Source organism: Bactrocera dorsalis, chromosome 4, assembly GCF_023373825.1.
Source record: "Bactrocera dorsalis isolate Fly_Bdor chromosome 4, ASM2337382v1, whole genome shotgun sequence".
Taxonomy (NCBI): Eukaryota; Metazoa; Arthropoda; class Insecta; order Diptera; family Tephritidae; genus Bactrocera; species Bactrocera dorsalis.
Window position 1 is genome coordinate 50,847,242 of NC_064306.1, and position 15,308 is coordinate 50,862,549.

At 31.8% G+C, this 15,308-nt stretch overlaps 1 protein-coding gene across 1 annotated transcript; it reads left to right on the forward strand.

Moving 5' to 3' along the window:
* The first annotated feature begins 867 nt into the window (after nt 1–867).
* On the forward strand, nt 868–6,985 carry LOC105227508 (pyridoxal-dependent decarboxylase domain-containing protein 1). The gene is made up of 9 exons (XM_011206869.4): nt 868–1,300; nt 1,369–2,265; nt 2,830–2,901; nt 2,975–3,178; nt 4,100–4,168; nt 4,245–4,445; nt 4,513–5,028; nt 5,198–5,394; nt 5,458–6,985. Exons 1-9 carry the CDS (start codon nt 1,235–1,237, stop codon nt 5,771–5,773), a joined length of 2,538 nt encoding a protein of 845 aa, XP_011205171.2. The 5' UTR covers nt 868–1,234; the 3' UTR covers nt 5,774–6,985.
* Nucleotides 6,986–15,308: the final 8,323 nt, after the last annotated feature.

The following is a 15,308-nucleotide window of genomic DNA, read 5'->3' on the forward strand; positions in this document are numbered from 1 at the left end:
ATACAATAAAGTTTCTGAAAAGGCTGACGGACGGTTCAGGGCAGGATCGCCAAGATCACATATAAGAAGAAAAATACGTATGATTTTTAATCACACGGTCTCAAAAGGACTTCGAAGCGGTTGTTGGCCTATTAACAGGTGACAGCCTACTGGCCTCAAGTGGGAACCGGATAGGCATGTGTAACGAAAACATGTAGAAAGTGCGGGGAAGTAGGCATGAGAGGGACGCTATAACATTTCCTATTCTTCTTTCCAGCATTTTCTAGAGCTAGTAGATGTTTAGGAACTACGCAGTTCAAGTATCGAAATTAGAAAGCAAGTAGTTTCTATAATTTGCTAAAAGCGTTGGCGTCCTGTAGGACGAACATTTCAGGTCAAATTAATCTAGCGTTTCTATAAAACAGTAAGCTATGTATTGCGCTACATGCTGTCAGTATAACCTAACCTAATCTTTAGTAGTAATAAATTTACATAAATTTTGGATTACAGATATTTTTAAGCAGACAAAGCGCGTGCGGTATCAATGAAACGCTAAACCTTCCTAATTAAATCAGGTTTCAAAACAATATTTTAATAATCCCATCATTTACAATTATCTTCGAAAAATTTTTAAAATAAACCAAATACACTTATACATATTTCATTTTTATATAAAATGATAAAATCCTCAAGATTTTACTAAGCATTATAAACTGTTAAATCAAAAACCAGTAAAATTGCTTACTGGGTAACTCCACAATGATTTTACCCTCTCTGTTAACGAAAAGTACTCGCCGACATCCTCTCTGTTTTCTCGCTCAACGAATATGCAATCAAAATAGAAATGTCAAAAAAATGACAACACAACAATATCTCCAAAGGAAATGTCAGCATAAAGCAAGAACAAAAGCAATAGTTAGAATAAGTGAAATTTCTGACGACGACAGCAATAGAATTAGTGCAGAAATTAAAATCCACAGCAGCGATTAGAGTAAATTATAACTGGGCCACGGAGCACCAACTGGACAAATAAAATCAACCAACAACACAAAACAATAGTAAAGTGCTTACGCCACGGCTTAACTAATTAAAAAAAGAACGTACTAAGTACACCAAAGACTCGCCAATCAATTTATGGTGCCACGAAGTACGTGGTGCAGTTGAAAACCGCAAAATAATTGATAGATTATAAAACTGAAGTGTGCAAAGTGGAGCAGTGTTTGTGTAAAAGTAAAAAGTCAACATTACAAAAAGTATGTCGTCCGGCGCGGGTGATGAGCTTGTAAAAGAGCCACGCGTGGCAGAAATAGCCGCCTCCAGTGTAAGTTACCACATATTCGAACTTTGTATTTAATGCGTGATTAATATAACTTCCAACAAACAACGCAGATTCGTTCCGGTCTAGCTGAACTCGAATTGAAGTCAGCGCAAGTGCTACGCGGTTTGGAAAATGTTAAAACAGCGCCAGTTGCAGAAGCAGCCGAAGCACAGCTGGAAGTGGGCACCGCTGATGCTGTTGACGGTCACAATGCTAACTTAGGAAACGTCGCCGACACACCACTCGACATGCCGACTTCGGCAAAGCACACAACACTATTGCATGGCGATTGTATACCACCAGCCGACATATTGAATTCACTAGAAAATCTCATAGCCTATTCAGACTCTAATAATGATCCAGTATTTCCGCTACCCGGCCTTGATGATGTAGCACAATTGGCGCTCATCTCACACAGCATTGTCGCCTATCTGACACATTTGGATCGCCAGCATTTGGTACGTGTTTCGAGCAGCATTGCCGGCGATACCACACGCTGGTTGGGTGCGCTCTTCCGTTTTCTCGATCCGGCCAGTAGTTTTCACACAGACAACGCTGACGCTATACTACGCGCTGTGCGCTTAGCGATAGTGGCACGTTGTCCTGGCTATCTCGAGGGTGGCATACCAGCATTGGCGCATCCCTGTTTCTACATTTCCGAAAATATAACACCAATACGTCTGCAATATGCTTGCCGTCAGCTGGGTATACCATTGGATGCGATACGTCTAATACCAACCAATAGCACTTTCGGCACAATGGATTTGTCATTGCTGCTCAAACAAGTGCAAGTTGATTTGAGTGCCAATCATACACCACTAATGGTGGTGGCCGATGTCGGTGCATCAATAAGTGGTTATGTGGATAATTTACAACGCATGAGTGACATCTGCCGAACGCACAATATATGGTTACATGCCACCGGGCATGCTTTAGCGGCGTTGGCATGTGCACAAGGACCAAATACGGTGAGTAGTTTTGGCGAAGTTTCGGTGATGCGGTATCACAATCGAAATAGATTTTGCTAAAAATCAGGTTTGAGCAGAGAATTGAAGCAAGTGGAACATATTTTTTGCCTTAATAGAACTAAAAGTTACGATAACTTTAAATTTACAAGTTACAACACAAATTATGCAACAAATAACAAGCATACAACATAAATTTTGCATGGAAGTTTCTGTGCACGTTACTGTCTGTCCGTCCGTCCGTTAAGGTGTTGTCTACTAAAAATGTAGCTGCAATTGCTAACAAAGCATCCTTTTATCAACACTTTCAAAGTGTTTTTTTTTTTATTTATTCACTAATATATACCAATTTATGAATCATATTAAAAACAATTTTCTTTCAAATTAAACCCACGTAGCGCTTGTAAATCCAACTCATCATTTCAAGACAAGTTAATATTTAATTGACACGTAACTATATATACATATATATTTATAGCATGATTTATATTTAATTGTCTTATGATAACACAACTTTTTATTACAAATAATCTTATCTGCGTATCTATTTCCCTTTCCCGCTCATAGATCAGTGACATTGTTGACTCAATTGTTTTGAATTTGGGCAGTTGGTTGGGCGTACCAAGCCTACCGATAGTGGTAAGTTGTATGACAATTATGCTTTAAGCAGACATACTAATGATAAAAATAAAATGTTTTTCCCCATTTGCAGCTGTTACATCGTCAATTGCAAAATTCTGCATTGACCGCCTTCGAATCGGATCCAATTTTATCGCGTCGCCTACATTCACTGTCACTATGGACTAGTCTGCAAGCGCTTGGACGTGATGCGATAGCGGAACGTATACATGTTGCATTCCAAACGTGTAGCATTCTCTTCGAGATCACGTCCAAGTGTGAGGGTATGCGTGTAGTGGTAAGTTGTGAGACAAGAAAAGTGATGTTAATAGTCGCATTAAATTTTACGCAAATTCATCCATTTGTGTGTTGTTATTTATCGCGAAACTGTTAAAGAAAACGTGTCATTGTTTGTTTTAACAATCGCAGTTTATCGCTATTGTTTGAGTAGAAAGCATAATTATAAGGTAATTGTTTTTGGGTTAAACCAAACGCGTTGATAAGCACTATCGCAAAGCAATTGTTCCGTTCTTCTTTTTTTGTACATGTTACGGTAAGTGACTATGTTCGGTTATAATTAAAATTCCGTTAGGTTTAGTAAAGCTGTTTTTTATTTTGGAAAAAAGGAAGTTCAAATCAAAGTCGTAAGATAAACATGTTTTTGCATATCACGTGACTGAAAAGTTTCCAAAATGATTTTTATTTTGCAAATACAGGCATCCGGAAGGATACAAAAATAACTGTTTTAGTTCTGAATATTGAATTTTTATACCTTAGACCTTTTAAAATAACTACATATAGGATGTAAATATATTATCAGTGTGGCGAGCTAAGTTGATTTGTAATGTCTGTCTGTCTGTCCGTCCATCGGTCCGTTTATACGTAACGTAAATTTTGCACATGTCCTTCACTCCGCAAGAAGCTGCTCATTTATAACAACGATCGATATCGGACCACTATAACACACAGCTAAAATGCAAACTGACCGATCAAAATAAAGTTATATGGAAATATTTTTTGACTGACAAGATATCTTCACGAAATTTGTATTGTTTAAGGCAAAGGTACAATCTTTTTTCTTGTTTCACATCTATTGATAAATGCTTTGTACTAAGAACCAACGACAAACTAAAACAAAATTTCCATACTAGAAAAACATTCGTTACTTTAACATAAATAATTAAAATGACTTCTTCTAATATATATTTCCGCTTTCTAGAGTCGTGCCCCGGGCGGCCAATCAGGCACTACACTTAACGATGTCATCAATAAGCCGCTAGACGCTAATGTAAATATTTTTTCAAAAACAAATTACTTTTCAAGTTCATACCAAATTTAATTATAACTAACAACACCACAAATAGTTGCTTTTCGAGACCGTTGCACCTGTAGTCGTATTTCAATTTGATGGCAGTACATCTATAGCGTCAGTGGGAAAAACTGATAACGAACCTTTGAAAACATTAGAGAGCAGAGAGAAGGCGTTGGAGAAGGTTGACAATGCCACATACTTTGATCGCTTGAATTCGTGGTTGGGGCAATTAATGCAGCGTGATTGTCCAATGGTGAGCAAATAATTTCGCTTTTCATATGTTATTTTGTTAATAAATACAACTTTATTTCTCAACCCAGTTCGATTTCGAAATAATTGAACATCCTACACAAGGCACATGCGTACGTTATTGCCCGTTGGAACTGGGATTAGGCCAGCAACCACCAACTTCTGAAAATTTGGAGGGTTTCGCACATTATCTCGAAGGCAACGTTGATATTTTACGTGCAACCATAAAGCATAAAGCGACATTTATCGAGTGGGTTGGGAAGAGCGATGTGTTGCGTTTGGTTGATCTGCCCGAGTGGGCCGGTATGGGTGGTGTGCGTTTTGTACCCGAGGGTTGGGAGTCTATACTCACAGATCAAGCCAAAACTGAATTGAATAAGCTAAATGCCGATCTCGTGGAAGCATTGAAATCGACTGACAATGCCTTCTCGCTGGGCGAGAGCGCAGATGGGCTGATTTGTGTGCGCTTCGGTATGGTTACGCATGAAACTGAGGTGGAGGAGCTGTTGGATTTAGTTGTTTCGGTGGGCCAGAGTGTACAGGAAAATTCTAGAGTATTGGATACAATGTCGGAAATTGTAAAGAAGGTGGGTGTGCATTTTTAAGAAATTTATAATGCAATTTGTTTAATATAGAATTTCTTATTTTGTTATATATATATTATTATTTTTCCTTTTATTAATCCTCCATAACTTATTATAATTTTATTTTTATTGCAAAGTATTTAGTAATAAGATTTCTCTTCATCCATTATAGGGCATAGAGGCTGCCACTGCCGATTTAATGCGCGAAACTGAAGAGAAAATGTGGCAGGAAGGCATATTGAGGCATGTACCAGTTGTTGGGCGTGTATTCAATTGGTGGTCACCACCACCGAAAGATGCTGGCGGTATTAAAGGTCGCAGTCTAAATCTAACACAAGGCGTCGTCGAAAGCACAGAAAATATTTATAGGTAAATATTAATGATATATTCTACAAAGTTTAAAGATACTAAACTCCAAACTCGAATACACAGATATCACATGCAAATGTCGGGTTCGCCACATCAAATGGGACGTTCACCACCCACACCAATGGTACAAACACCTGTTATTTCGACGGCCAATACTGTACCGCCCGTCTTTCCGGAGCCAACATCACAAGTACAAGCGCCACAACAACAATTGCAACAACAACAAGCGCAATATTCAAATTCGAATAGTGTTAATGAGGACAGCGACAAGCATACACGCAACATAAGTCAAAGTAGTAATCATTCATCGGTGCCTGAGTTAGTACCCGTTAATGCGAATGTTATTGTGAATGCAAATCCAATTAATAGCGGCAAATAAATATGTAGGATATAAGATAATTTCGAATTAAAAATAAGGCGATGTAATGCGCTAGCAGCCAAAGTTGCTAACAATTAACACAACAAACACTGAAAATATTTGAAATTTGATTTGTGTCTGACACATTCAAATTAAAACGTGTTTATATATATTTAATATGCTTGTCGTAGTTATTCAAAAAAAAGGAAGCGTGGAACACAATATTAAGCATTTTTGTATTTTTGGCAAATGTGCAGTATAAAAAAGTATATATATAAATGGAAATGAAGAGCAACGGTGCTGTTGTTAGAAAAAAATTCCAAAATAACAGTGCAATTCTTCAAGTTCTATAATGAACATAAATAAATAATAATATCAGTGCCCGGAAGGTCCAATAAAATTGGTGCGTTAGAAATCGTTAAGAAAATTTAGATCGCGAAACTTTTGTAATGTATTATCTACCAATATTAACATGTACACGCAAATTTAATGTATATTTTATTATTTAAAAAAAATGTTCTACTTTCTTTTATGTCATTTATTATTTTGCATGTAACATATTTTAATTTAATTTTGTAATTGAAATATTAGTAAACATAGTATATAGAAAAAGAGTTTAAAGCAATTCTTTAAGTATGTAAAAAATAAGTGAAGCTTATTTTAAAATTCGTTTAACTTTGCTTACAAATGCGAAAATAACAAATAATTGTCGTTCAGTATGCTTTACGTCAAACATACATAAAATCATTCCTCTCAATTGCATTAAGGACTAAATAAATTCGAAAATATAAATCGGTTTCTTAAAAAAAAAGTAAAATAATTTTATCTAACTATCTGCAAATCTTATCGAAAGTTCTTTGTAAGGCGAGTACAACTTTTATGCTATTTTAATTGTGATTTCATCTATTCCTTTTATTATACCTAATATAATAATACGTATTTCATTATTGTTTCTGAATATTATGTTTATTCTTTAATGTAATACGAAATACTTAATATTCTTCTTTTCTTATTGCAATTAAGAATTTTTTATTCTACATACATATTCTTCCACACGCTGAGAAGAAAACAACACCAACACCAATTGTACCGTATTATAGTAAATCATTATTATTATATAATTATAAAATATTTAATTAACCTACTCTTTAAATTTAAATAGTAAATGAATCAGTGCGGATAACGAAATACAAACAAACAATAAAGCGAAACAATTCAGCTGAGTGTGCACAATTTACTTTATTTTATTGCAGGGAAGTTTGAATTACAGGTGATTATCTCTATGGAATAGGTAAAACGAAGGAAGAAATATGTATTAATAGCTACACATATTGAAGAAGTGAAACCAGGATAGGTCTCCAACCAAATTTGCATACATAACCTAAGATGCAACTCATTCATTCAGCCTTACTATTTAGCGTTTTCAACGATTACGAAATTTAAAGATGGCAAATAAATTTAGTTAGATGTACATTTGAGCAGTATAATCGTTATAGGATTTTGTACTAATTGAAAGACTTCGTAATGAAAGAATTCAACCAATTTCTATTAAACAAACTTACCCCAAGCTCGATTGCGTTTCCAATGTCGAAGGAATTTCGTTAAATAAAACACTTCACTAACTTTCACTATATTTTATACATTCACTATCACATAAATACTATTATAACACTTAATTTACATATTAAAAACACTTACACTAATCACTTTCCGAAATTTATTAAAACCCCGCACTCACTAAACATAACTGCACTTCTTGAAATTGAAAATGGCGGTTTACCGAATAAACGGAGGAAATCGTACGATGGAAACGCAGTCGCTTTGTTACCGGACTATATATATAATTAGCATTTTAATAATTTGATTTTAAATCAGCACAATTAATGTTAGACTTTTATTAATACATATAAAACAACAGAAAAGTACAATAACAAAAACATATTGTTAATTACTGACAACTTCTAAAACTTCGTATTAGAAAAGATTGATATGTAAAATGTAAAAAAATAAAGAATGCGCAGTTGGCAGCACTGGTCTTGCTTAATACTCCTTTCCGTTTCTTTTCGCTTGTTCTAGCAATTTCCGCGGAGCGAATACACATCGGAAATAAATGGCGGTTATGTGAATGAAGTTTAAGAGCTAGCACAGTCATATTCACAATTTTTAGACTGAAAGCGATTACTTAAACTTTTTATTTATACATTATTTTATTTATGTATGTATATAAATTTTATCGCACATTCGAAAATTGAAATTGCTCGTTAAACTTATTCATGTGCTGAACACAGACTTCAAGCGGCATATGAAAAATATTAAAATACACACGTTCTTATGGACATAATTTTGTAGTGTGCAGCTCTTTCAATAACTGTGTCCTTAAGAACGTGTGTACTTTAATATTTGACAGATGTCGCTTGAAGTCTATCGCTCTCTATGTGTTCAGGACATCAAAATCAAAATACTTTGGCGGATAAGCGTGAATGCGGAAATCGGAGATTACTTTTATTTGCGTTCACTTTTTACTTTCCTGTGTTATAAAGATACCAGATCGTTTGAATCTTTTTATTAATTTAAAATATTGTCAAATATATGTATAAAAAAAATTATTAAAGTAAACAAATTTTAAATGCAAATGATAGGGAATGGTGAAAGGAATTAAGGTTATATAAATAGTTCCGCTAAGTAGAAAAAACTACGAAGTGAAATAAAATATTTTTGGAAGCCAAAACAATTTTTTTTTTAACGAAGCGCTAAGTTGTAACAAAAAATTTAAAAAATGTGCTTAAGCCGAACTTCTTAGACTTGAGGTTATGCTAATCCTACATTTTTTTTAAACAAACGTAATGAAATAAAAAATAATTAAATAATACAAAAAATTTAGTCATGGCATCCACATGTTTGCTCATATTGCTTTTATTCTCGTTTCCTTTCTGCACCCGCCATTTTAAATTCCACACGACACGAGTAATCTGCACGAAATTTGATTTCTCCTAACGACTGTATTACCTTTACTCGTTTTTAATGTTTTACCCAATTGTTTTAATAAAAATCAAATTCGGTGAGTGTAAGTTTTGTGTAAACAGTTGAAGTTTTTGTGAATAAAATAAAACGTCCAATTGGAAGTATCAGCAGCAGCAACTGTGTGGTACTGCTACACCTGCAAGCTGCCTGCTTGATAATTCGAAATATTAAAATAAATAATTGGCATAATTTAATATAATTTAGATATATGTATAAGATATATAAAACGAAATAAAAAGTTAAAATGTTAGTGTAAAAGGTGTATACTCGTTGTTGAAGTTTTTGCAATCGAAAGTACTCGAACTTCAAATGATTCATAGACGGCCGACGCAAAAACGTTTATACACGTACAACAACAGCAAATTGCTAAGGCTAAAGGATTTTAGATCGCATTACGCTCATAAGGCAAAAATCTTTGTAAGTATTATTTTTTTCTTTATTTATCATATTTTTCACAGTTTTATTGTTTTTTATTATTATAATTAATGCGTATGTTCGGTCAACACTTTCTGTACTGTTCTTATTCTTCTGCTTATTTTTGTGTTTATAATCACTTAAAATTATAATTAAAGAAATCATGATTTGTATATGCTTTATAATTTTATTTATAAATTTACTGCTACATCTTGTTTGCCGAATTTTTTCTTCAATATTTCAATATAGTTTGTGCTTATTAATCGTTTTTCCGTACTTATTTTTTATATTAAATACGGAAACTGCTTACGTACATACATTTTACATGTCTATATTTTTGAAACGCCAAATTTTATTACAACTTAGTTTATTGCCTTTATATGTATGTATGTATTTATGTATATAAATTTATGCATGAACACATGCATATTAAAAGTAATGTAATGACATTAGTTATAGAAAATTTTTATATACTAAGTTGTTGAAAAAAAAACGAGGAAGCTTGAACTTGAGCATTACAAAAGCCTTTGTCTAAACTCAATAAGTATTTTTGAAATAAATATTTACATTATGCATTTAAATAGCGTAGCAGTAGCTGTTTGGTTCTACTTTGATATCTAAAATTTTGTATTTATTTAGTTTTTAAGGAACACACGAAAACAGGATATTTTTTTACACACACAAATAATGTTACAAAAATACTACTGTATACATATACTTCTACGTATGTCTGTATTTATAACTACTATAACACACATAATATTCGAAGTGAGAAAATATATACTAATTTACGCGATTTAAAAACAGAAAAGACTTAATTATGTTAGGAAATAGTTTTTGCAAAATTATTTTTAGTAAAAATAACAAAAAATAGTTAATTTTATAAAATATTTTGGCGTAGTATAAAAAGAATACATATATTTAAGATTTTATTTAGCTATTGGTTTTTAAAAATATTTTTTTTTTAATTGTTATTTATTTATTACACTCAATTTTTGTAGTTAAACACACAAGTACCTAAATTTAATATTTATATATATGAACTATATATATACTCGTTTGCGCAGCTTTAATTCCTTTCCTTATAATAAATTTATATTTTATCTATTTGTATTTATTTATAATTTATAACTACTACAAGGAGCACGACAACACTTAACACAGATTTTACGATTACATTGTTATATAATATATATATATATGTATGTATATATGCAACTTTTGCGAATACTTATGTAATATGCGCTTAATCCAAATTGTTTTAATGTATTTGTGAATAACAAAAACACAAGAAAATAATACTAAAAAATTTTACATGAAACTGTGCGCAATTTATTAACATACAAAACTGAAAAATCTTGCTATTTAAAAAAATCAGTTCTTTTGTCACTTACATAAATAATTAATATAAATATACGCTTTCTTTGCATTGTCGCATGAAAATATATTTTTGCAAAGCCTCTGCTCGTCGCTTACCTAATTCATCTAGATTATTTAACATTTATAGCAATCGTCTCCAAACGAATTTACTTCTACTTTGTTTTAAATGTTTTCTTAACGCGTCTAACTGTTTGTTTCTTACCCCATTATTAATTATATAACTATTTTACATGCTTTTCAATTACCCTTTCTACTCATAATACATAACCTTATTTCGTAATAAAGCGAATATAAAAGTGATACATAAGAATAATATTTTTTTTTGTTCTTTTTTTGAAATTTTTATTTTTGTGTATTTTTGGTGTGTTTATTTTTTATTAATTTATCTGGTTTTATACAAAATATTTTGTACATTTTATTGTTAGCCATTGGATTGCTTAATCCAACGTTATGTTGCAGACACGCCTAAAATTGTTGTCTCACTTAAATGTTGGAATGAAAAGTATGGATTTGCGGCAAATGCTACAATTTTAGTATTGCCAGATTTTAGCGACTATTTTCTTTTTGGTTTAAAATTATTTTTTGTTTTTATCTCCATTTATTTATTTGTATTTCTTTATTCATTAATGTTTATTTATTAATTAATATTTATTTCTTAATTTTTGTTTATTATATTTTTTTTTGTTTTTTTTTTTATTACATTTTTGTTCTAAAAAATTCTTGGCGCTTCAAAGTTTGAAATGGATCAGCCTATTTTGTTTGTGTATACTAAATATTCATGATTGCTATGGTTTCATTGCCTTGGTTGTAATATGAGTCAATATTTGAGCAAATATCTAAAAAAAATACAATTAAAAAATATAATTTCAATCGTTGCTTACGAAATACTCGCTTTTATGAATTTGAATGAGCAAAAATTGTTATGAAAATAAATGAACACATTTTATTTTAATTTATTAGTATAATTATATTGAAAATAATTTCAAGCATAGAAATTTAACTAAAATACCCTTCACAAATAAAAAAGTTTCCATAGATACAAGAACTTCATTTTCATTTCGGTCAGTTCGTTTGGCAGCTTTATGCTATAGTAGTCTCGGCAGCTTCGTCGCAACAACTTTGAATGAACATCTTTTTGGCACCAAGAAATGAACGTGTGCAAAATTTCAGATCGATATCTCAAAATGTGAGGGACTAATTTGTATTTAAACTGACAGTCAGACGGACATGCCTATATCGGTACAGCTCATCACGCATCATCAAGGATCTCAGACATTTACTTTTCGGTTGTTGCGGCAGAAAACTGTGCTGAAGTAATTTAATAAAACCCGGGTACATTTCGATAATTTAGACCCGTCTGTCATGGAAATGATTTTTGTTGTTATCAGAAAATGGTGGCAAATCTGTTGAGGGTATAAAATTTTAGAGAGGAAAATAAAAGGTCCTTGCGAATCGTGAAAAAACTGGCGAGTCTTATTTAACATTTTTTTACAAGTTATTTTCACTAAAAAAAATTATGAAAAAATCTGTATAATTATTCCAATATTTATACGGATATACATATATATCTCTTTCTGATGTGAAAGCAAATTACAGTATCGTAAGCAATATGAAAAATGCCTGGTTTCAATATTTCTGTCATTTGTTTCCACAATATGTTCATTATTTGTATAAAGATTCCAAAAAAAATCAATTACAAAATTTTCGATACATATTTTTGGCCTTCGAAACGTATGTACAATAGTATATATTTCAAAAATTTAATAAAAATGACTCGAAAATATTCGGTGAATTAATTGTCTGTATTTTGGTATACAATGGCCAACTTCGTCTGTAAGCGAGTGACGTAAAAATACTCGTTAAAAATTAAAAAGCATTCAAAACATCTCTGCCTTTTCCAATATTAGCGACTTCCGAGTTGCGAACATTTTTTTCCGAATTCCTAGGGAAAGTTTTGAATTCCCGAGCTGTTAACAGTTTTCGTCAAAACCCTCGGGAAACTGTTTAGTTACTCAAATGTTAATATTGCTTTTAGAAATCCTAGAAGAAATCCTCGCGAAAATGTTTAATTTTTGAATTGTTAATATTTTTTTTTAAATCAACGGCAAATTTTTCAATTTTCGAGTGGCTAACTTTTTTCTTCAAATTTCTTGGGGAAATTTTGTAAAATTTTTCGTACTCGTACGCCTTCTTTTGACACTCGTTTAGAAAAAAGAACTGACTTAATATAATGTATATTATATGTGTTTTGTATTGCTGTTTGTATATATTTTTTTATTAATTTGTATGTTTGTATATATTATTATGTAAGTATGTAAATTGTTTATACAAAAACACATACAATATAATATGTGTGAGCACGTGTACGATTATTGGTTTATCTATTTGTTAATTTGTGTGTATGTGTATATATGGTAAATCTGTGTGTGAGGCTTTTATCAAAAGAATTCGTTAATAAAATTATTATTTCTTCAAATTTTCGTTAATTAATTATGTAGTGGTATATTTTATTTAAATTTAATTATATTAGTTATGTAAGCATGCGCCATCATAATAATTGTATAACTATAAATATCAATAAATTGTTTACTGTATACATATATGTATATTTATATACAAAAGTCATTCGTTAACGTCTTTAGCAGTGTTGTGTTTCAGTTACATAATCAGTTTATTGCAATTAGTATAATACATAATTGGTCCATGTCGCCTTCCTTCCAATTCGCGCCAAACTTCGCACTATTTTTGTAATTTTTTTCTTATACTTTGTTGTTGTTGTTTTTTCTTATAGTTACCTATAATTTTGAAGACATTTCGAACGTTGCATTGTTTTTTTTTTATATATTTATGTTTTTACGTTTACTCGTTTGGTTTGCCTTTAAATGCATTGGATCTCTGTTACAATTGGAAGACCCTTTAAAACTGCTACATACACTTATTTTTATTACATAATATTGTTGTAAGTTATTCCTCTTCTATATAATATATTAGTATATATTTGGATTCTGGCTACTTTGTGTTTTTTATTATTTATTTATTTTTTATTATTTATTTATCATACTTATTTAGAGTGGGTCCTTTTGAAGAAAATGCCAGAGTATCCAATGCATGCATTTTCCGATATTTACAGTTTTTAAAGGTTATACAATTGGGGTAAAAACAGCTGAACTGATAAATAAATCTGAAGAAAAAATTTGAGGCTGGTGTGCTTAGAGGTCTGTGGGGTACTTGAGGTATCCTGATTCGAAATTGAGTAAAGGGGAGTAAAGTACCCCTTTTTTTGTCATTTTAGTAAATGATGGTGGGGTGGGGGAACACAAAAAATCCTACGTGCTGGGAAATTTTTACTATAATTTTCGGTTTTGGCAACCTAAAATTAGAAAGAAACACTTCTTACATCGGTACCCTTCAGTAGAGCGTTGCGATTTTTCAATGCATAAAGTTTTATCAAAAACAGAAGCCTAAGAGTGGTAAGAAACTGTTGAAGGCATGCGACGTTCTAGACCACTTTAGACCTCTTCAGCTGATGAAAATATTGAAAAGGTGAACGATATGGTGCTTGAAAATCGCCAGGCAAGTGTTTGAGAGATGACAAGATAGCTCGGCATCTCTCGCGAGTCTGTTCGAATGATTTCGATAGATATTTTGAGTATGAAACGCGTTCTTGCTCGACTCGTTATTGTTTCGAGGACTGAGTGTATTACTTTTAGTAGTAATCCCTACGTTGAAAACGACAAAATAAATATTGATTCCCGGGTTCTTTTTTGTCACAATTACATTATATATTGAAAACAGTCGGAAATTTTTTACTAAACAGTGATGAAATAGGATTAAGAAGAAGAAAAAGGGGCTTCGAAAGGACGAAAATATGGCAATAATGTTCTCTCTCCCGACTTCAAAACCACGATCAATTAGCAATTCATTCACCATTAAATTATTTTGAAAATATTGAAATTTTTCCCCACCAACCACTTAATTTTTAACAAATTTGATAAAGCACTCTAGCCTTTTTCCAATTTGAAGAAGAAGAAAAAAAGAACTTTACGACTTAACCTTGTTTTGTTTATTGATTCGCATGCTTTATTGATGATCTTTTTTCCAATGCTCTGTTTTTCTCGCGCTATAAGCCTAAGAAATTGCTCTTCAAGGTTGAATCAGCCGAATAGTAATAAAATGATATCAAGATGCTAAATAGCGCTCTGCTTTGTCTACTATATGCGCGTAAGAATGTCACATTTGCATCGTGAAAAAGAATTTGAAAATTAAGCTAAAAATATAATTTTCAAAACCAAAAAATAGTTTCTTTACCCGCTTCCTCCTGCTGATACATCCTATGCCATAGTTATACTGATTACTTAGTATTAGCCTTATATAATATATATTATATGTATGTAAGTATGTTATATATAAATAGGTATATACATAGATTCTATTAAAAACCGTGCTATGCTACAAATATTTCTCATAAAATTCTACATTTACTTTTTACATACGCGATTTCTTCTTCATTGACATCGTTTTTATACATGACTTGTGTTAAAATACTTGCCACAAAAATTAAATATTAATTAAATAAATATGAAAAGGTGTAAATAATTTAATGAAATAAAAATTATTAATAATAGAAATTGTTGACGCGAGATTCTTCAATATTTAGTGCTCGGAAAGAAAGTCGCTGCATAGTTTCAGGCGTTTATACAGGTTTCTCTTGGAAATGGTAGGAATTAAGTGCAAAAAGAAA